At 50.3% G+C, this 22,510-nt stretch overlaps 1 protein-coding gene across 1 annotated transcript; it reads right to left on the bottom strand.

The window, feature by feature from the left end:
- Positions 1-146: 146 nt before the first annotated feature.
- Positions 147-15,796, bottom strand: Rfc2 (replication factor C subunit 2). The gene is made up of 11 exons (XM_059248904.1): positions 15,644-15,796; positions 11,328-11,397; positions 10,492-10,533; positions 9,934-10,040; positions 8,419-8,520; positions 8,190-8,290; positions 5,843-6,000; positions 5,177-5,242; positions 4,238-4,318; positions 2,354-2,467; positions 147-1,147 (listed from the first exon to the last, which is right to left on the bottom strand). The coding sequence occupies exons 1-11, from the start codon at positions 15,748-15,750 to the stop codon at positions 1,037-1,039; spliced, it is 1,059 nt and encodes a 352-aa protein (XP_059104887.1). The 5' UTR covers positions 15,751-15,796; the 3' UTR covers positions 147-1,036.
- Between the last annotated feature and the right edge of the window lie 6,714 nt (positions 15,797-22,510).

The following is a 22,510-nucleotide window of genomic DNA, read 5'->3' as shown; positions in this document are numbered from 1 at the left end:
TTCAAAACTATCTGCGAATCCAGCTCCAAGGGATCCAATGTCCTCTCCTGGTCTCCTCAGGCACTGCATTCACAGTGTACAGGCAAAACACACACATAAAATAACAAATCAACCCTTTAAAATAAAACAAAAACCACTCATACACATTAGTCATTTAAAAAATTATGTACTTGGCTTCAATTCTTAAATTGTATTTATTTTCATAATTTTACTTATTATTGTGTGCATGTATGCAGGGACCAGAAGACATCTCCCCCCCTCCTCTTGTTTTTTTGAGACAAGTCTCTCTATGTAGTTGCTCTGTAGTTCTGGCTGTCCCAGAACTATGTAGACCAAGCTGGCCTTGACTTCAGAAATCCTCCTGCCTCTGCCTCCCAAGTGCTGGGATTAGAGAGGTGTGCCATCACGCCTAGCTGCTCGGAGAACCCCTTGGTGGAGTCAGTTCTTCTTCCACCTTCTCGTGGGTTCTGGAGATGGCACTCCAGTGGTGAGGTGTGTGGCCAGACCATCTGCTGCACTCACTGGCCGCAGGTCCAACAGGCAGAAGCAAGACGATGCTTTTCCTCAGGCCTCATGCAATCAAGCACTGCAAGACCAACACCCTAAGGCTTTATCAGCTACAACCCCAAGTCTGAGGAGGTCAGGGGCCTTCCCACCGTGCCCCATATCCAGGCTCTGAAGCTGAATTCAGATACGAAGAGCAGAGCAGCATGGAACCCTCCAGAGCTCAGCCAGGGGCGAGGCTGTCGGCCAGCTGGCAGACTGCTCGCCTGACAGGCACAAGCCCTGGGTCCCACCCCAAGCACTGCACAAACCAGCCGTGGTGGCACACCTGTAACCCCAGCACTCAGGAGGCAGAGCAGGATCAGCAGTTCAAGGTCAGGCACAGCTGCAGAGAGTTCGAAGTCAGTCCCGTTCTCCCAGAACAAAAACCAAAGTGAGAATGTTCTAACAATGTCTTGGGCACATTTCCCCACGACTGGAAAGCTGGGCCATCAGTGTCTCGGTGACAAGAGACTCATCACTGGAGGCCATCTCAACTGGCCACCGGAGCCATGGTCTTCTGACACAGCCTGGCCAGGAGCCCAGCCATCTGCAGCAAGGAGTTCACACCTTCCGCTACTTTCATGTGAGTGTATCCAATCTCCTGAAACACAAGCCGGAAGGAACGGTGGGTAAGCCGGGACTGTTGGCTCCTTTCTGTCTAACCTGGTGCAATCCACACACAATGACCTCAAAACGCAGGACAGGAGAGGCCGGACCTGGCTTCACTCCGGTCCAGCTCATGCTGGAAAAGGGTGTTCCGGCTTAGGGAGCAAACCTGGAGCTTCCAGCACAAGCTACAGCCCCAGCCTGCTAGGGTCTCACAGAACCCAGGCTGGTTTCCAACCCACTATGTAGCTCAGGATAGCCCTGAGCTTCTGAGTCTCCTGCCTCTACCTCCAGGGTGTGGAACTACAGGCAAACAAAAAGACACTCAGTTCCTTTTGCTGCTGCTGTTTTAAACCAAAGTCTCACTGTGGAGCACTGAAGGTATGCACCACCATACCAACAGTACCCCATCTTTTTTTTTTTTTTTTTGGTTTTTTTTGAGACAGGGTTTCTCTGTGTAACTTTGCGCCTTTCCTGGGACTCACTTGGTAGTCCAGGCTGGCCTCGATCTCACAGAGATCCGCCTGGCTCTGCCTCCCGAGTGCTGGGATTAAAGGCGTGCGCCACCACCGCCCGGCTAGTACCCCATCTTGTGCAGGGCTGAGGATCAACCCCGGGCTTTGCACACTCGAGGTATGTACTCGGTAGAGCCATCCCCAGCCAAATTTTTTGTTGTTTTTGGTTTTCAAGACAGGGTTTCTGTGTTGCCCTGGCTGTCCTGGAACTCACTCTGTAGATCAGAGTGACCTTGAACTCACAGAGATCCACCTGGATTGAAGGTGTGCGCCCTCACTGCCCAGCCCCAGTCAAATTCTTATACAGTTAAACGTGCACCTGTCTGAGTTGGTGGTCTCCCACCTGGGAGCCCACCCAAGTAGAACAGGAATGTGGCAGCCATGCTGTTTCATGGGTGCCAGTGTGCAGTGACTTTTAGCCACAGAAACCCGAACGCCCTCCTAGAGAACAAGTGACCGTGACACAGCCACACAGCAGAATGCTGCTCAGTGATGAGGGCCAGCGTGGACACGTCACAACAGATCTGGCAGGCACTGTGCACAAGTGCAAGGTAGTGTGGTGGCACACGCCTGTAACCCAGCCTGGGCGACGCTGCAAGGCCTTGTCTAAAAGCAAAGCAAGAAGCCAGCAGACTGGACTCCAAAGAAGGCAGAAGTGCACAAGGTATTCCCGAGCTCTGACGAACCTTGATGAACTCCAGTTTCAAGTATTCGGCCATGGGGAAGGTTTTACACACTCGGAAAATGTTGCCGATGACGTCTTCTGGTGAGTAGCCCAGGTGCCACAGGTGAGCAAGAATCTAGACGAAAGACCCAACAGGCCATGAACACCGTCAACAGGAAAGGCAGATGGAGGCGGACCCACAGTGCTCCTAGATATCGCCATGGCAATAGCTTGGCCCTGGTGATCCAGGAGGCTTTGAGGACCCCCTGAACCTTATGGAGGTGCTGGGGGGGCCCCACAGATGCCCTGTGTCACCCAGTCCTCTGGTCACGGCAGGTAAAATTTCCCAGGAGGCACCACATGTTCTTGACCTCAGGAAGATGGTCTGATATCTTGCCCACATCACGTCTCTATCCAGAGCCTTCCAGGTGGAACCCCTCACCAGCTAGCTCCCCCAGGCTCAGTAAGAAAGAGGCCCCTGAGGCTGGAGAGATGGCTTGCTCTTCCAAAGGTCCTGAGTTCAATTCCCAGCAACCACATGGTGGCTCACAACCATCTGTAATGAGATCTGGTGCCCTTTTCTGGCTTGCAGGGATATGTGCAAACAGAACACCGTATACATAATAAATAAATAAATCTTAAAAAAAAAGAAAGAGGCCCCTGCGTGATGGGACCAGACAACCTACGCAGGGCAGGATTTCACTAGTACCACGCCTTCCCCTCCTGTCCACTTTCCCCAGTCTGGGGCTGTGTCTAGAGAAAGCCCACTGAGCCCGAGCACCCTGGGGTGGATTCTGGCAGTGTTAGGTAGAGTCAGGGGTTAGGTTAGCTTTGTCCCCTCAGTAACCACCTCTGGCTGTACCCGTTTCCCTGCCCGGCACTCCAGTACTGTTCTCGTTCAGTTCAACCTGCCCTGCCCCTAGTCAGCGTCCAGGCTGGCTGACTGCAGTAAGAAACTCGGGATCAGGGAAAGGGTCTGCGACCACACCTGACACCTACAGACCTGAAACCACCACACACACTGACATCTGCTCAGGAACCAGGCCCTGCAGCCACACTAGACCCTCCCCATCCCCCCTCTTCTGAGTAACGGGGACTGCTGGGTTTCTGGTTGGCTCTCAACATTCTCGGGAAGACAGGTGGGATGTGATGTGTTCCCCTACCTGACAATGTGATGTCACTGGAGAGGCTGAGAACCCTCTTGTGGAGGATACAACTACAGTAGGCCATGAAGCTGCCTTCCAGGTCTACCACTTGTAGTGTGGCTTAGGGGAAGAATCAGCCTCTATGAGTCAGTTCCATGGTTTGGGTGTGAAGTGGCCCCTCTTGGTTCCCTAGCTGGTGGTGCTGTTCTTGCAGGCTGTGGTATCTGAGGTGGAGCCCCTATCTACAGCATGGCAGCAGGTCTGTGCTTCCCTATCCATCAAGATGGGAGGCATCTCATGGGGCTGGAGAGATGGCTCAGTGGTTAAGAGCACGGGCTGCTCTTCTAGGGGACCTGGGTTTGATTCCTAGCTTTCACATGGCAATTCACAATTGTAACTCTAATCTTGGGGACCTGATGCCCTCTTCTGGACCCCAAGGGCACCAGATACACATTCAGGTAAAACATCCATACATAAAATAAATAAAAAAATAAATAAATCAAAGATACAAAGTGTCTCAGCCCTGTGCTCCAACCACCAGGAGCTGTCCTGCCTTCCTGCCATGCTGGCTGCACCCCTCCAGCAAGTCCCCGTGAGGCCGCCTCTGCTGAGTTGCTTTTGTCAGGTTCTGAGTGATGAGCTGAGAGGGATTTTAAGGGTTAAGGGCAGTGATAAGGAATCCTAGTGCCACCCAGGGCTCCTGCCACTTGTCTCAAAAGTCCCAAGGCACCATGGGACTAAGGGAGGGAACAAGAGCCCACCTTGTAGGCCTCATCGATGTTGGTATCCACGCAGTGCTGGATCATCTCCTTCACCAGCAGGGGGTGGGGCTCATCACAGACCTGAGCAAACAGTCAGGAAACGCATCATGAGGCCCACACACTCCAACAACTACAATGGGATTTGGGAACGCCCTTCTCACTTCCAAAGACACCCCCAAATATGACATCTCCCAATGCCCTAGTTACATTTCTCATCTCCAAAATGAATGGACCACAAAGCAGCCAAAGGCCCAAAAAGACTCTCTTCTTGGGTGGCATTACAGGCACGGTGCTGGGCACAGCAGCACATGCCTGTGACCTCAAGACTCAGGAAGAGCCGGGCGCAAACTCTGTCTGAGAAAAAAACAAAACAAAACTAAAACAAATAAAAAACTAAAAAAAACGCCGGGTGGTGGTGGCGCACGCCTTTAATCCCAGCACTCGGGAGGCAGAGCCAGGTGAATCTCTGTGAGTTTGAGGCCAGCCTGGGCTACCAAGTGAGTTCCAGGAAAGACGCAAAGCTAAACAGAGAAACTCTGTCTTGAAAAAAAACAAAAAACAAACAAACAAAAAAACCTAAAAAATCTGGAGGATCTCAGATTCAAGGCCAGCCTGGGCTACACTATGTCAAGAGAAGAAAAGAAAAGAAGTTGGAGTGGCGGCCTAGGGCGGACCCGTGACTTTAGCAGCCATCAGAGCGGCCCACAGCACAGGAGAGGGGAAGAACAGCTCTGCAGGGAGGTGGGGGGGGAATCAAGCAGGACAGCTGCAGGCTAACCTGGATCTGCCCGTCTCCCACCACCCGCATGTGCAACCACCCCCAGACCCTCCTGCCGCTCTCCTGGGCTCGAGAGACAAAGCTATGATGGGGAGAACATGGGCTGTGTAGGTCCACTCTGGTGCAGACCAGCCCTCCCAACCCTCTCCCAGCCCTGGTACCTTGAATACATTCTCGCTGTTGATATAGCCGAATCCTGAGAAGGTAGACTGCAAGTTGTTCAGTGCCTGGAGGGAGGCAAGAAACATATTAAGGGTGACTACGATGTCTTTCCCTATCCTGCCTCAGAGACTCGATGCCCACCCTCCCCAGCTCACACCCATGCAGGGTGCTAGGTCCTCAGTCTTTACCCAGACTTGGTCAACACTCATTCCCCAACCTCGCCTTGTGGGGCAGTGTGCTGGCTGGTCTGATGTCGACTTGACACACAAACTAGAGTTATCTGAAAAGAGGGAACTTCAGTTGAGATCCTCCATAAGATCCAGCTGTAAGGCATTTTCTTAATTAGTATTTGATGGGGGAGGGTCCAGCCCATGCTGGGTGGGGCCATCCCTGGACTGGTAGTCCTGGGTGCTATAAGAAAGCAGGCTAAGCAAGTCAAGGGGTGCAAGCCAGTAAGCAGCACCCCTCTACGGCCTCTGCATCAGCTCCTGCCTCCAGGTTCCTGCCCTGTCTGAGTTCCTGTCCTGACTTCCTTCAATGACAACAGCAATATGGAAGTGTCAGCCAAATAAACCCTCTCCTCCCCAACTTGTTTTTTGATCATGGTGTTTCATCACAGCAACAGAAACCCAGACTAACACAGGCAGCAACAGTCACCCACCAACCTGGCGCATGTCCCCTTGGGCTGTGAAGATAATGGCTTCCAGGCCATCATCTGTGTATGGCACTTTTTCCTTCTCGATGACATTCATGAGCCTGGTGAGGACTTGAGCATCAGTGAGCTTGGTGTAGCGGAGCACTGCACACCGGGACTGGATGGGTTCTGGACAGAGACAGCAGAGTGAGAGTTCCCTGGCAAGGCTGGCTGCTCATCAGGACACAGCTGATCACAGCCAAGTGTCAAATTATCAGATAAGAAGCAAAGAGGCTGGATTTTTGGCTTTCTGAGTCCCACCCCCCTGCTCTGCAGAGGGTCTTTTTCTCTGTGCATGGGCTGCATGCATGTGTGTGTTTCCTTACTCCCAAAGGTGCCTGCCTTTAACTGCAAGGAGAAAAAAGCAAAGAGGCCTGAGTTAGCAACATCCAGCACACATAGGTCAGGGCCTGCTTCTGGAGGGACAGGAGGCCTCGGGACAGACGCTGCCACACATGCAAGCCCCACCCCAGACACAAAGAGTTAGGGCCTCTGGAGTCACAGTGCGATGGCTGGGCCCTTCAGGAAAGATCAGTTCCTCAGGCTGGGAGGGAATGGAACCCCAACAAGCTCTTTGACGTTTCACAGGGGAACAAGGCAAGAAGGTGTCTGCCTGTAACCCCAACACTTGGGATTAAATAGGGAGGTAGGGCAGGAGGATCACGGATTTAAGGTCAACCTCAGTTACAAGGTCAGTTCCAGGCTAGCCTGTGCTACCTGAGACTCAAAAACACAACAAACACCATCAACACCACCAATAAAAAAGGACACTGGTTAGCAAGAAGGCTCAGTGGATAAAGATGCTTACTACCAAGACTGACAACCTGAGCTCAACTTTGGGACCCACCAAGATAATTACTGACTTTTATAAATTATTCTGACATCTACAGGAAGGCAAATGACCCCCAACATCCACATGCATGCATGTGCACATACATACACACAAATGTAATTTTAAAATAAATGGGGGGGGGGGAGAGTCCTGTCAACATTAAGCAATTCTCCCATCTAGGCAGCCATGAGCTGGTAGGGAAAGGAATGTGGCAACAAACCTATGTGTGACCGACCACACACATACACACACTTGGGTACAGAAGGATAGGACAGAAAACCCCCATTGCTGGGGATCAACAGAACAGAAAGGAGACAGACAATACACACAGGATGGTCCAGGTGACTCACGAAGTCGGTGGCAGGAGGATGTGACACCAGCCACACAGGGTAGACCAGTGCTGTGGGCAGCAGCTGGGCTAAAGGCCAAAGGGCCCTGAAAGGAGACCCTGTGGTGAGGTGGAGGCCTGGCCACACCAGGCAGCCACAAAGCCTGATGCACAGAGCTGATGTCAAGGGCCGCAGCACACAAAACAACCAGAGTGTGTTCCAGATGGGCTGGTGGCTCAGGCCTGTCATCCCAACCACTCAGGATGCTGAGGCAGGAGGACTGTAGGTTCGATGCATTCCTGGGCTATAAAGTGAGTTCAAGGCCAGCCTGGGTAAATTAGAGAAGACCAGGTCTCAAAATAAAAAGTAAACAGCACTTGCCAAGTCTGACAACCTGACCTCAATCCCTGGGATCCACATGGTAGGAGAGAGCTATCCTCTGACCTCCACACACACACTGTAGCAGGCTTGTATACAGACAGACAGAGACAGACAGACAGACAGACAGACACACATACACACAGACACAGACACACACACAGAGGCTGGAGAAATGTCTCAGGGGTTAAAAGTACCCGCTGCTCTTCCAGAGAAGCCAAGTTTGGATTCTAGCACTCACATCAGGTTTCTCACAACTGCCTGTGACCTCAACTCCAGGGCACATATACTCAGATACACAATCAAAAACAAATGAAAAAAGTAAATAAAAAAAAAAAAAAGGGAGCCTCGGGCCAGGCGGTGGTGGCGCACGCCTTTAATCCCAGCACCCGGGAGGCAGAGGCAGATGGATCTCTGTGAGTTCGAGGCCAGCCTGGTCTACAGAGTGAGTTCCAGGAAAGGTGCAAAACTACACAGAGAAACCCTGTCTCGAAAAACCAAAAAAAAAAAAAAAAAAAAAAAAAAAAAAAGCCTCGGGCTGGAGAGATGGCTCAGCAGTTAAGAGCACTGGCTGCTCTTCCATAGGTCTTGAGTTCAATTTCAAGCAACCACATGGTAGCTCACAACCATCTGTAATGAGATCTGGTGCCCTCTTCTGGCATATAGTCATATATGCAGATAGAGCACTCATATACATTAAAAAAAAAAAAAGAATTAAAAAAAAAGAAAAAGAAAAAAGAAAGCTTCCCTGGAGACAGCCGTCCAGGTTGCATGCTCACCTATGATTTTGTCTGAAGCATTACAAGCCAGAGCAAAGCGGGTTGTCTTGGAGTAGATTTCCATGGTTCTCCGGAGGGCCTGCTGGGCACCGTCCGTCATGCTGGGGCAAACATAAGAGGGGGGTGGGTACCAGGCCTGGGGCACAGCCCCACCACTCCTGCTGTTCCGGAGGACTGGAGATCTGAGGCCAGCCTGGGCTACTTGGGGACGCCCATCTCCAGCCCGCACCTGTCTGCTTCATCCAGAATGATGATCTTGTGCCGGCCCTTGGGAAGGGTGACTTTCTGCTGGGCGAACATTTTGATTTTATTCCTCACCACATCAATGCCCCTGAAACAAGAAGGAAGAAGGCACGTGTCACAAACGGAGGGACTTTTTCCACCTTCACTTTGAGTTATACGGGCAGACCCAGTGCTCTCGGGCTTGGACAGTGGGGGTGTTTAGTCACTGAGCCATCTCAGCGACCCTGTTTTACTGTTTTATGTGTCTGCCCAGATGCAGGGCATGTGCAGGTGGGGGCCTGGAGAGACCACAGGGTGTCAGAAGCCCTGGAGCTGGAGTTCCAAGCAGCTGTGAGCTGCTTGATGCGGGTGCAAGGAAAGGAATTCTGGGTCTCTGCAAGAGCGGCATGTTCTCTCTCTCTCTCTCTCTCTCTCTCTCTCTCTCTCTCTCTCTCTCTCTCTGTTTTTTGAGACAGGGTTTCTCTGTGTAGCTTTGCGCCTTTCCTGGAACTCATTCTGTAGACCAGGCTGACCTCGAACTCAAGAGATCTGCCTGCCTCTGCCTCCTAAGTGCTGGGACTAAAGGCGTGCGCCACATGTTCTTACCTGCTGAGCAATCTCTCCAGCCCCACATTTTATTTTTTGAGAGAGCATCTTTATATGGCACCTGGGCAGACCTGGAACCCAGAATCCCCCTGCCTTAGCCTTCCCAGGGCTGGGGTTTCCCACACACCACTCCCAGCTCACAAGGGGCTTGGAAATCCTCCTGAGAGCCCCAAGGGCTACAGAACCTTACTTTCACCTGGGAACATGAGCTAATCGTCACATACACAGACCTGAGGTGGCTGTGGCTGCCAGGCCGCAGACGGGAAACGGGGAGGCGCTGGAGGGCACTTTCAGTTGTGCAAGGCCAGAAGGCTGTTGCACAGTTAACATGTTAACACGACTGAAGTGGACACCTTAGGTGGTTTCAGGGCTGGTGAGCTGGCACAGTGGGTGAGGACACCTGCTGGCCGACCACGGGAGACGGACAACCTGAGGTCAATCCCCAGAGCCCACATAAAGGTGGAAGAAAAGAACTAATTCCACGTGATTGTGCTCTGTTCTTCACACATGTGAAGAACACACGCACACACACACACGCATGCACGCACTCACGCACACACAAACAGGGTTGACGGGAGGGCTCTTGCCGCCAACCCTCACAACCTGAGTTTGATCCTTAGGACCCACTTGGTGAAGCAGAGAACGGACTCCCAGCAAGCTGTCCTGACCTCTTCATGTACATCACGGCATAGGCCCCTCCCCACAGTGAATAAGCAGCAATAAAAACAATTAAAAGAGTCATTTGAACACTTTCGTCAAAACAAGGAAGGCTGCAGGTGCTCCTCAGACGCTCGGACAAGGTAATGATTCCCCGGTTAAACGTGGAGTCAGAGAAGCCAGCGCCAGGCACAAGCAGCACCAAGCAGAGCTTGTCCACTCAGGTACAACAGGAGGCCGGCCTTCCTTCCCATCCTACCTGTCATTTGACGCATTGAGTTCCAGAACCGCATCCTTCAGGGCCGGGCCCAGCAGTGCTCTCGCCAAGCAGAGGATGCTGGTCGTTTTGCCGGTTCCTGGGGGACCCTGTAGGTAAGAGCTCCCCGAACTGATTCATGCAGGAAGGACCCAGGGGCTGGAGAGATGGCTCAGCAGTTACGAGCACTGGCTGCTCATCCAGAGGACGTGAGTTCCATTCCCAAAGCCCCAACTGTCTGTAACTCCAGTTCCAAGAGATACATCACCACTACCCTACCCTACCCCACTCCCTTCCCCCGTCCCTGGCACCAGACATGCACATGGGCAAAACACCCACACACATAAAAATCAACCAACCAACCAATTAATTAATTAATTAATTAATTAATTAATTAATTAAAGGGTTCCCATGTAGCTCTTGCTGCTCCCCCAACCCCCCACTGCTGGCACTTGCTCCCGACTCCCCTAACGACCCGGCCAGGGACCTGTGAGCCTCCCCAGGGAGGGAGTGGACTCGGGATGCAAGATGCCTAGAGGACAGATAGGCCCAAGTACTCACCGCAATGATGATATTGGGCACATTGCCTTCCTTTGCAAAGACCTGGGTGAAAGAGGTTCACGAAGTTAGTGTGGTGGTACACGCCTCTAATCCTAGCACCAGGGAGGCTGAGGGAGAAGGATCAGGAACTCCGGCCAGCTTCAGCTACATATCAAAACCCTGTCTCGAAGACAAATCAACAGCCCAGGTGGGTGGCACACTTGTTTAATCCCAGCACTTGGGAAGCAGAGGCAGGCAGAGCTCTGTGAGTCAGAAGCCAGCCTGGTCTACATAGAAAGTTTCAGGACAGCCAGGGCTACATAGTGAGTAGTATGCTCCAAAAAACCAAACAACAATAACAAAACAGTTGTCGGGAAGCTGGCTCAGCAGATAAAGGCGCCTGCAAAGGCCAACAAGCTTAGTTTGTCACCCACCATCAGGCCCCACAGGCGGTGGGAGGGAACCAGCCCTGCCCTCCAGAGGCAGGAAGACCCACTCTAAATGTGGGTGGCATCCTCCCGTGGGCTGGGGTCCTGGACTCAGGGGAAAGGAGAAAGCGGCCTAGTGAGTAGCAGCATCCACCTCCCCGCTTCCAGACTGTGGGCGCCACGTGACCAGCCGCCTCACATTCCTGCCTCCATGCCTTCCCACCAGGAAGGACTGTGACCTCAGACAGTGAGCTAAAGGCAAACTAACCCTTCTTGGCTTAAGTCCTGTTCATCGGGTACTCTGTCACCCCAGTGGGGAACAGTCGACGTAAACCCTCCTTCACCACCTCAGCCAATCGCCCAGTCTCCAATGGCCACTAGCTCGTCAGATCCACAGTGTGACGTCAGCGGGGTTACAGAGCTCCTTACCTCCAGCCTGCTCACTGTGTCTTCATTGCCAACTATTTCATTGAGCTTTAGAGGTCTGTATTTTTCAACCCTGTTTTAGAAAAAGCAAATAGTGACATGGTTATCCTCTCGGTACCCCGAGGACAGGGCAGGAAAGGGCAACCCTGTGAATTCTGGCAGGGTGGGGCTGTGTTACCTGTGATGCCAACAGAGGGAGGCCGTGCCAAGAGGACCCCGAGTTCCAGGCCAACCTCTACCACATATACAAATTGCCTCAAAAAGTGAAGAAATAAGAAGCCAGCAAGATGGCTGAGCATGTAAAAGCACTTACAGCAAAGCTAAGTCAGCCTTAGTTTAATCCCCAGAACCAAGATGGTGGAGGAAGAGAACTGAGTCCCACGTGCACTATGAGACTTGCATGTATGGCACATACACCCACAGCATAAATAAATAATCATGGGCTGGAGAGGTGGCTCAGTGGTTAAGAGCACTGGCTGTTCTCCCAAAAGACCCAGATTCAATTCCCAACACCCACATGACAGCTCACAACTGTCTGTAACTCCAGTTCCAGGGCATCTGACACCCTCACACAGACATACAGGCAGGCAAAACACCAATGCACATTAAAAAAAAAAAATTAAAACAAAACATCCAGGAGCCGGGCAGAAGTGGCACCCAGCACTCAGGAGGCAGAGCCAAGCAGATCTCTGTGAGTTTGAGGCCAGCCTGGTCTACATAGCTAGATCCAGGACAGGAACCAAAACTACACAGAGAAACCCTGTCTTGAAAAACCAAAAAGAAAAAACCATCCAGGCATGGTGACACACACCTGCAATCCCAGGTTATGTTGGGGGTGGAAACAGGAGGTTCAGAAGTTCAAGGTTATCCTTGACTACATAACAAGTTCTACACCAGCCTGGGCTAAATGAGACACTTTCAATAAGTTAAAGAAGAATGTGTTGGAGAAATGACTCAGTAGTTAAGGGTACCTGCTGCTGCAGAAGCCCTGAGTTTGACTTCTAGCATCCACACAGTGGCTCACAACCTCCTTATAATTCCAAGGAATGCAATGCCCTCTCCTGGCTTCTTCATGTACTGCATGCACACAGTGCCCAGATATAAAGACAACACTCACACACAGAAAACAAAATGAATCTTAAAAAAAAAAAAAAAAAGCCAAGCAGTAGTGGCGCACGCCTTCAATCCCAGCACTTGGGAGACAAAGGCAAGTAGATCTCTGTGAGTTCAAGGCCAGCCTGGTCTACAAAGCTAGTTCAGGACAACCAGGGCTACACAGAGAAACCTTGTCTCAAAAAACCAAAACCAACAAACAAACGAAAACAAAACCCAAAAAGGAGCCAGCAAGATGGCTCAGTGGGTAAAGGCGCTTGCTAATGGGCCTAACCATCTGAGTTGGATCCCTCGGACCCACATGGTAGAAGAGACTCCTAGGAGTTGGTCTCTGACCTCCATCCACAGCCTGCCCTCTCAATAAAGAAATGGGGGGGGGGGGGAGCTTTCAACAACAACAACAAAAAAGATAAAAATGAACTTTTGGTACGAATGGGCTCCTCAACTGTCCACTCCACACAACAGAGGGAGCTGCAGAGTAAGCAGGGGTTCCGTCTAGCCAGCTCTGATGCACACATTTGCAGAGGCTGGCAGGTACGCAGTGATGGTCCCAGGTGCACCCATTTTGGTCCCACCAAATGATGTAAGTGCTGCATCTCCAGGGTCTCTGTGAGACAGGCAGACTGTGCTGGCCCACAGCGTGCTACTGTTCCAGATGGCCTACTCTTGCTCCGCTAGCAGGAAAGTAGTGGTCTTGGGCTATGACTGGGAAGCCTGTGTGGACAGTTCTTAAGCAATTTTGAAATGGCACTTAGACACGTCATTAAAATACTGTTCCCTTGGGGCTGGAGATAGCTCAGTGGTTAAGAGCGTCAGCTGCAGCTGGGCAGTGGTGGCGCGCATGCCTTTAATCCCAGCACTTGGGACGTAGAGGCATGAGGATCTCTGTGAGTTCAAGGCCAGCCTGGTCTACATAGCAGTCCCAGGACAGGCTCCAAAGCTACACAGAGAAACTCTGTCTTGAAAACAACAACAACAACAACAAAGCGCCAGCTGCTCTTCCAGAGGACCCAGGTTCAATTCCTAGCACCCACATGGCAGCTCACAATCATCTATTACCAGGGATTCTATCCCTCTCCTCACCTCTGAGGGTACTGTATACACCCACAGACATAAATTAAAAAACAAAAACTACTTGTGCCCATTTGGAATCTATTTATTTATAGACAGGGTCTTCTCATAAAGCCCAGGCTATCCTGGAACTTACTATGTAGCAAAGGATGACCTTGAACTCCTGATCCTTCAGCCTCTACCTCCCCAGCTCTGGGATTACAGGGATCACCACGTCCAGTTTATGAGCTGCTGGGGAAGGAAATGTGGGTTTTCTGAATGGCAGGCAAGCGTCGTATCAACCGGGCCACATCTCCAGATGGCCTGGAACTCATGACCACTAAGTTCTGCCTTTTAAATAAACAAGAAACATCAAGAGAGAAATGACCTTTTCCAGCTCTGGGTACAAGATGTGGTAGATTTACAATGATGTGACCAGCAAAGCTTCCTTATTATATTCTGTGGATTTCTTTTCTATTTTCAGAGACAGGGTTTCACCATGTAGTCCTTGCCAGACTGGAACTCCCTATGTCGACCAGGCTGGCCTTGAACTCAGAGATCCATCATTTCTGCCTCCTGAGTGCTTCATGTTGTTTTTAGTATATATACACACACACGTTTACTATGTGTGTGTGCCACAGCACAGGTGTGGAGGTCAGAAACAACTTTTGGGAGTCAGTTCTCTCTTTCCAACATGCAGAATCCAGACGTTAAACTCAGGCTGGCTGGTTGGCTACAAGCACCCTTATCACTGAGCCATCTCACCGGGACTTGTTTTTGGTGACAGGGACTCATATAGCCCCGGCTGGTCTCAAACTCACTATGCAGCTGACAAGGACCTAACAGGTATATGCTACCCATTTGGATTCTCATTTTCTTTTTACTTATTTCTGTGGCTACCAGACAATGCTAAATTACATATGTGGTTCTCTCTCTCTCCCTCCCTCTCTCTTCAGTGCTGGGGATGGAACCCTGGGCCCTGAGCATGCCAGGCAAGAATTCTGCCACCGAGCCGTATTCCCAGCTTTTGTAATATTCTTCCTAGTATTACAGTCTAGATCAATGGTTCTCAACCTGTGGGTCACGACCCCTTGGGGACTGTCAAACGACTCTGACAGGGGTCACCTGAGACCACTGGAAAACACAGATATTTACGTTACGATTCATAACAGTAGCAAAATAAGTTATGAAGTAGCAATGAAAATAATTTTATGGTAGGGGGTTCACCACAACACGAGGAACTGTACTAAAGGGTCACAGCCTTAGGAAGGTTGAGAACCACTGGTCTAGACAGTCTGATGCTTCAGTTTGCTAAGGACTGTCTCTGCTGTCTGGTGCCATAGGCCTTACATTTGATCAAGAAAAACAAGTTCATGATAGAGATGCTTTTGTACAAATGTCTGGAATCAAGTTCCATAAAACAAACAACCAAACCACCAACACCAACACCAAAAACAAAAACCGGGGCTGGTGCACACACCGACGGAAAAGACGGTACGATCAGAATTTAAGGTCATTCTTGGCTCTATATAAAGTTCAAGGCTCAGCTTAGGGTAGTGAGACGTGCCGTTAGTACTGCACAGCAGAGCGCCCTGTTCGTCAAGTTCAAGCATCACTTAGACAGATTGGGATTGAGATACACTCACCTCAATTTCCATAAATAAAAATCTCTACCTCTGCCTGGTAGCTCACACCTGTCATTCCAGCTCTTGGGGAGCCGAGGCAGGAGGACTGCGGTAAGTTCAAGAACTGCACAGTGAAACCCAGGGCTGAGAATGGGACTCGGTCGGTAGAGTGCTTGCTTAAGCATACACGAAGCCCCGTGTTCCATCCCCAGCACTGCTTTATGACAGACAGTGAGGCATGCCTGTCATCCCCTGGGGGCAGGAGGAGCACCGGTTCAAAGTCACCCTCTGCTACATAGTGGGTTCGAGACCAGCCGGGGTTACCCAAGACCCTGTCTCAAAAAAAAATAAAGTGAAAAAAGAAACCCAGTTTCAAGAAGAGAAAGAAAAAGAAAATCTGGCTCCAGGGGTCGAACAGCACCTTCGGGGTCCCCCCCCCCAGACCCAGCCGGAAGCCGGGTCCCTGGAGCTCAGCCCGCCCTCACTCGCCATCACCTCTCCGCGCGCGCGTGACTACGGCCGCGCGCTCACCAGGGCAGCTCGTAGTGGCCAGCGCCACCCGCGGTCCTGCTGGGGACAGCCGAGGGCTCCTGCGCCCCACTCTCGGCCGCGCCAGAGCCGCTCTCCTGCACCTCCATTCCGGCGCCTGCTCTTCCCGCCACCCGAAGCTCCGCCCCGTGACGTTTCCACGGAAGTCTCGGCCCTGGTTTCCGGGCAACCCTGGGAGGGGAGCGGAAGTGAGAGTGAGGGGGGGGCGGTCTCTTTCCGCGCCTGCGCAGAGCGTGCAGCGTAGCCACACCACTGGCCGCTAGAGGCCGCTGTGGCTACAGGAGACCGCGTTCGAGGGGCGAGGAAAGGTGAGAATGTTGCCATCAAGGAGAGTGTCTCCAGGAAAGGACGTTTGTGTCATCTTTATTGTATTTCGTTTAATTGTATTCTATTTCATTTCGTTCCGTTTTATTTCCACGTTTTTGGTTTCTAGAAACTGAGTATTATTGCTCTGTATCCCAGCCTGACCCACAAACGAGTGGCCATCCTCCTGCCTCAGCTTCCCGGGTGATAGGATTACTTTTTTAAGTATTGCTTCATTCGCGCGAGTGTTTTGCTTGCATGCATGTGTATGCACCACATGCATGTCTTCTTGGAGGAGTGTGTTGGATCCCCTGGAGCTGAAGTTAGACTCTTGCGAGCAGTCATGTAGGTGCTGGGAATTAAATCCAGGTCTCTGCAAAAGTCTAGTGCTCTTTTGTTTGTGTTTTGGTTTTGTGTTTTGATACAGAGTGAGTTCCAGGACAGCCAGGGATACACAGAAAAACCCTGTCTTGAAAACAAAAACAAAAACAACTGCCTAGAACTAGTTCCTCTGCTTTCTGTGGGTAACTAGACCCTTGTAAACATACACTCATACACATATTTTTAAAAAACAAAAAACAAAAACAAAACAAAAATCCTTTTACTTATGTGTCTGTGTCTGTGTGAGTCTATGCCCCCCGTGTGTGGGTGCCCGTAGAGGCAAGAAGAGAGCAACTAGAGTTATAGGCAATTGTGAGCTGCCCATTGTGGGTGTGGGGACCCAACCTCAGGTCCTCCGGAAGGGAAGCAACTGTTCTTCACCACTGAGCCGTCTCTTCAGCCCAATAATGATAAATTTTCATTTTGGGGAGAGGATCTCACCATGTAGCTCCAGCTGGCCTGGAACTCACTATGAGACCAAGGTGGCCTTGAACTCACATTGATTCAGTCACCCTGCCTCCTGATGCTAGAGTGAGAAACAACCAGACCCACCTCTCACAATATTTTTTTTTTTTTCTCGAGACAGGGTTTCTCTGTGTAGCTTTGCACCTTTCCTGGAACTCACTCTGTAGACCAGAAAGGATACTTTCTAGGCCCAGGCTTGGTGGCACAGGCCTTTAACTCCAGCACTTGGGAACAGGGGCACCTGGATGTTTGTGAGTTCAAGGCCAGCCAGAGCCAGATATAGTGAGACTCCTATCACAAAAATTCAAAAAGTAAAATAAAATTAAAGGTACTTTCTGGCCAGGCATGGCAGTGCACACCTGTCATCCTAACACTAGTGACACAGAGACAAGAGGATAATGAGTTCTAGACCAGCCTGAAACTACATAAAGGGAGCCTCTGCCTGAACAGAATAACAACCAAAAAAACCGACAGGAGACTCATACCTCAGCACTTGGGAGATGGAGGCCAGCCTGAGATACACAAGAGTCTGTCTCAGAGAAATAACAGGGTTTGTGTTAGAAGCCTCAGGTGTGGGGGGCCGATGTTTCCCCCAAGGTGGCATTTTCAAGCAATGAAGCTGGTGATTTCCACGTGGGCTTGCCCTACCGTTAGCAAGCTCAGCAGAACACTCAGAGACTCGTTTCCATATGAACTCGCCTGCTTGTCTAGACACATTCCACCAAGCGCCTCTGCTAAGCACAAAGGTTTTCATTTGAACTCTTTAGTTGAACATTGACAGTTTTGAATTGCCTGCCTGGCTTTTCGTTGTTGTTGTTGTTGAGACAAAGTCTCTCTAGGTAGCCCTGGCTGACCTGGACTCACTATGGAGACCAGGCTGGACTTGAACTCACAGAGATTTCCCCCTAAACCCCGGCTTTGGAGTGCTGAGATTAAAGGCTTTTCCACCACTCTTGGCCATACTTTGTCTTCTTTAATAATAAGAAAGCAAGGAGAGAACTTTCCCAGATGGGCACAGAGGACAGATTTTATGTCCCAGGAGGGGCTAGGGTGTAGCTCAATGGTAGAACACCTGCCTAGAATCCCCCAGTGAAGGGCTGGGGTGTGGCTCAGTGGTAGAGCACCTGGTTAGAATCCCCCAGTGAGGGGCTGAGGTGTGGCTCAGTGGTAGAACACCTGCCTAGAATCCTAGACTGACCTCAAAGTCACTATGCCATTTAGGATGGCCTTGAACTTTTGATCGTCTTGCTTCTTGCTCATGTGTGCTGGGATGACAAGTGTGTAGCACCACACACACATTCCTTTTAAGATGTATTTTTATGTCTATGTCTGCATATGGTCTGACTGGGGCTGTCCACCTGTAAGGTGGGGGTGTGCCCTTGGATATCAGAAGAGGAAATCCTATCCTCTGGAGCTGGAGTTGCAGACAGTTAGGAACTGAGACCTGAACCCGGGTATCCTACAAAAGCTGCAAGTCGCCGGGGCGGTGGTGGCTCACACCTTTAATCCCAGCACTCTGGAGGCAGAGGCAGGCGGATCTCTGTGAGTTCGAGGCCAGCCTGGTCTACCAAGTGAGTTCCAGGAAAAGGCGCAAAGCTACACAGAGAAACCCTGTCTCGAAAAACCAAAAAAAAAAAAGACTTATTTTATGTGTGTGTGTGTGTGTGTGTGTGTGTGTGTGTGTGTGCGCATGTGCACATGTGAGTGCAGTTGGCAGTGGAGGCCAAAGGCATTGGATCCTGTGGAGCTGGAATTGCATATGGTTGTGGGCTGACGTTATGTGCTGGCAAGAGAACTCAAGACCTCTGCAAGAACAGCACATGCTCTTACCTGTGAGCCATCTCTCCAGCCTCCCAGGCCTTTTATTTTTTTTTTTTTTTTTTTTTTTTTTTTGGTTTTTCGAGACAGGGTTTCTCTGTGCAGCTTTGCGCCTTTTCCTGGAACTCACTTGGTAGACCAGGCTGGCCTCGAACTCACAGAGATCCACCTGGCTCTGCCTCCCGAGTGCTGGGATTAAAGGCGTGCGCCACCACCGCCCGGCAACACTCCCAGGCCTTTTAAAAGTCATGCTGGGCACCAAACCCAGGGCTTCATGCATCCTTGGCTAACTCTGTAATCCATGAACCACATCCTCAACACCTAGGCCGATATTTCTTGTGTCTATTCTCTCTAATCCCAGGAATCTCTCTGTGTGTGGGCTTCATTATCTGAAGAATTCACAGTGAGCCCTTTGGCAGAGGAGTCCTGGCCTGCCGAGGCATGTGCGCACACAGGGACGCACAAGCTCACCACATTCTGTGCTGCCCTGAGGGTGTGCATTCCAAGAGGGCCTTGTCTTACAGGAAGCAATATTTTCCTCATACTTTGCTTGTTAGGTGCAGGGTGTAAACGTGTAAACCTTAGCTACTCTTCCAGATCCCAAACAGACTTCAATTTTGGTGCCTTTTTGTTTTTGTTTTTGTTTTTTTTTTTTTTTTTTTGCAAGTAGGTCTTACTATGTAACCCAGGCTGGCTTCAAAAATGTGATCCTCCTGCCTCCATCCCCTGAGTGGTAGTATGACAGAATCGCTGGAGTCCAACTGATTACGTTTTAGTCGATCATCTTGGGTGCATGATGGAGCAAGCAGGCTGAGGGTAGAGCTCAAAAGGGAAGAAATCACTAATACAAAGGACTTACAGCCAAGGGCTCAGTGGCCCACACTCAAGTCTCCGCTACTCAAGGGGCTAAGACGCGGGATGGCGAGTTCAAAGGCAGCCTGGTCACCTTAGCCGGCTCCATCTCAAAACTAAAAGGCGAGAGCTGGTGTGGCACTCGCCACCAAGCCTGAAGACTGGAGTTTGATCCCAGGGACCTACATGGTGGAAGGGAAGAAGCGACCCCACTACCACGCTTTGGTGTGTGCACACACACATCTAAATAAATGTAAATAAGTAAACGGTGGACAGGTCTGAGGATGTAGCTCCACGGTAGAGCACTTGCCTGACGTCCCCCAGAGAGGAGAGAGGGGCGTGGCTCAGCAGCTGAGTGTTTTGCCTAAACGAAGCCTCAAGTTGGATCCTCAAACAACAAACCACAAACATACTCACTCATGCTGGGCTTAGAGCTAAACAAGCCTGGCAGTTACCCAAGATCTGTTGCTTGTCTCATTCCAAAGGTTATTGGAAACTTGAAGAGGTCTGTTCAGGACTTGGTTTTCAATTCTATCTGTTTCTCTGTGTGTCTTACCAGGGGTTGGGCCAGGCCTTGTCCTAGGGCAGCGCTCTACCACCAATATTGCCCAACTTTCTTTGCTCTTCTTTTTGTTTTTATTTTATGTGTGTATTTTGCCCACACGTATGTCTGTGCACCACATGCATGCAATGCTCTGGGAAACCAGAAGAGGGCGTTGGATCCCCTGGAACTGAAATTACAGGTGGTTGTGAGCCACCATGAGGGTGCTGGGATTTGAATCTGTGTCCTCTGGAATAGCAGCTAGTGCTCTTAACTGCTGAGCCATCTTTCCAGCTCCCCCACCCCCATCCTTGTCCTTTTTTTTTAATTTCATGACAGGGTCTTACTAAGTTGTCTAGGTTGTTTTTTTTTTATCTTTTTATTTATTTATAAATTATTATTATTATTATTATTATTATTATTATTTCTCACTATGTAACCCTGGCTAGCCTGGAACTCATTATGTAGGTCAGCCTGGCCTCTAACTACACACATCCTCCTGCATGTGCCTCCTGGGTGGTAGGATTAAATGCCACCATGCCCTGATAAATATTACTTTTTGTTTTATGTATTTAAGTGTTCGCCTGACCATATGTATACGTACTGTGTGTGTGTGTGTGTGTGTGTGTGTGTGTGTGTGTGTGGTGCCCAGGGAGGCCAGAAGAGGGCGGTGGATTTCCTGGCAATGAGAGTAAAAGACAGATAGATGTGAGCCTCCCTGCAGGGTGGGATTGAACCCAGGTCCTCTGCAAAAGCGGCAAGTGCTTTTAACTATTGCATCATCTCTCCTAATTAAGAAAAAAAAAAAAAAAAAAAAAAGTAGGGTCTTATGTAGCTCAAGTTGGCCTGGAAGTGTCATATGGCTGAGGTTGACCTTGAACTCCTGACCCTCCTGCCTCCACATCCTGAGTGCTGGGCTCACAGGGGTACGCCATCACATCTGGTTTTATGCTGTACTGGGGATGGGACTCAGGGACTCATGCATCCTCCAATGTATATTGGGTTTGAGATCTTGCTTGGCCACATGACCCTGTCTCAAAGAACGTAAAGATAGGGCTGAGCATGGTGCTACATTTAATCCCAGTACACTCTGGAGGTAGAGGCAGCTGCATCTCTGAGTTCATGCACAGAGTGGTCAAATGGCCAGTACTGGAGGATCAGGCCTACAGACAGAGACCCTGCCTCAAACAAACAAACAAAAACCCAGAAAAGATGGGGGGAGGACTCATGAGGCCTCCCACGAAGACGAAGAGCAGTTGGTAATTGATAGCAACTGGGGAAGGGAGAATCAATTTCTCTTTCTCTTTTAGATTTGTTTTTTTTTTTATTTGTGTGTGTGTCTGTGAATATGCATGTGAGTGCAGATGCCCAAGGAGGCCAGAAGAAGGCGTCAGATCTCCTAAAGCTGGAGTTACAGGCAGTTGTGAGCCACTAGACATAGGTGCTGGGAACTGAACCCTGGTCCTCTGGCAGAGCAGCAAGCACTCTGAACCACTGAGCTATCTCTCCAGCCCAGAGTCAGTTTTCTTCAGAGTGTCAAGCCTGACGGCTTGTCCACACTCTAGTGGATGACCACATCCAGGCACAGTGGGCAGAACCGATCGGACTCAGTGAGTCAGAAGAGATCAAGAGGGTATGAAGAGGAAGTGGGACACGTGGGGAGACAGGGAGAGACGGTGGGGGAGTGGGGATGGGTATAATCAAGGTACGTGCATATGTGTATGAAATTGACGAGGAACAAGTAAAGACAGGCTAAACCAGTGGTTCTCAACCTTCCTAGTGCTGTGACCCTTTAACACAGTTCCTCGTGTTGTGGTGACCCCCAACCATAAGATTGTTTTCACGGCTTCATCGTAACTGTAATCCTGCTACTGTTGTGAATCGTAAATATCTGTTATGAAGGATATGTGATATGCGACCCCCCCAAAGGGGTGTCAACCCAGAGGCTGAGAACTGCTGGAATTTAAAAAAAAAAAAGCGGGATGAATTGGCACATGTTTTTAACTCCAGTTCTGAAGAGGCAGGTATATCTCCCAGGATTCAGTGGCCAGGCAGCCAGGCCAGTGAGAGAGCCAGGCGGATCTCTGTGAGTTCGAGGCCAGCCTGGGCTACCAAGTGAGTTCCAGGAAAAGGCGCAAAGCTACACAGAGAAAACCTGTCTCGAAAAACCAAAAAAAAAAAAAAAAAAAAAAAGCAGGGGCTGCAGAGAAGGTTAAGCAGATGAGGCACATGCTGCTCTTGCAGAGGACCCAGATCCCATCAGCACCCACCCGGTGGCTCGCAGCCATCTTTAACTCTAGTTCCAGGGGATCTGGCTCTCTCTTTGGCTTCCACAGGCACCAGGCACGCATGTGGTGCACATACGTGCATGCAGGCAGAAGGTTCAGACCCATAAAATAAAAAACGAATAAATCTTTAAGAACAAACAACAGCAAGTCCAGAGGGCTGGCTCAGCAGGTAAAGGCGCTTGCCACCAAGAATAATGATGT

The sequence above is a fragment of the Peromyscus eremicus genome, chromosome 23, assembly GCF_949786415.1.
Source record: "Peromyscus eremicus chromosome 23, PerEre_H2_v1, whole genome shotgun sequence".
Classification (NCBI taxonomy): Eukaryota; Metazoa; Chordata; class Mammalia; order Rodentia; family Cricetidae; genus Peromyscus; species Peromyscus eremicus.
Note: the sequence above shows the minus strand (reverse complement) of the source record. Positions and strands in the feature narration are given on the sequence as shown.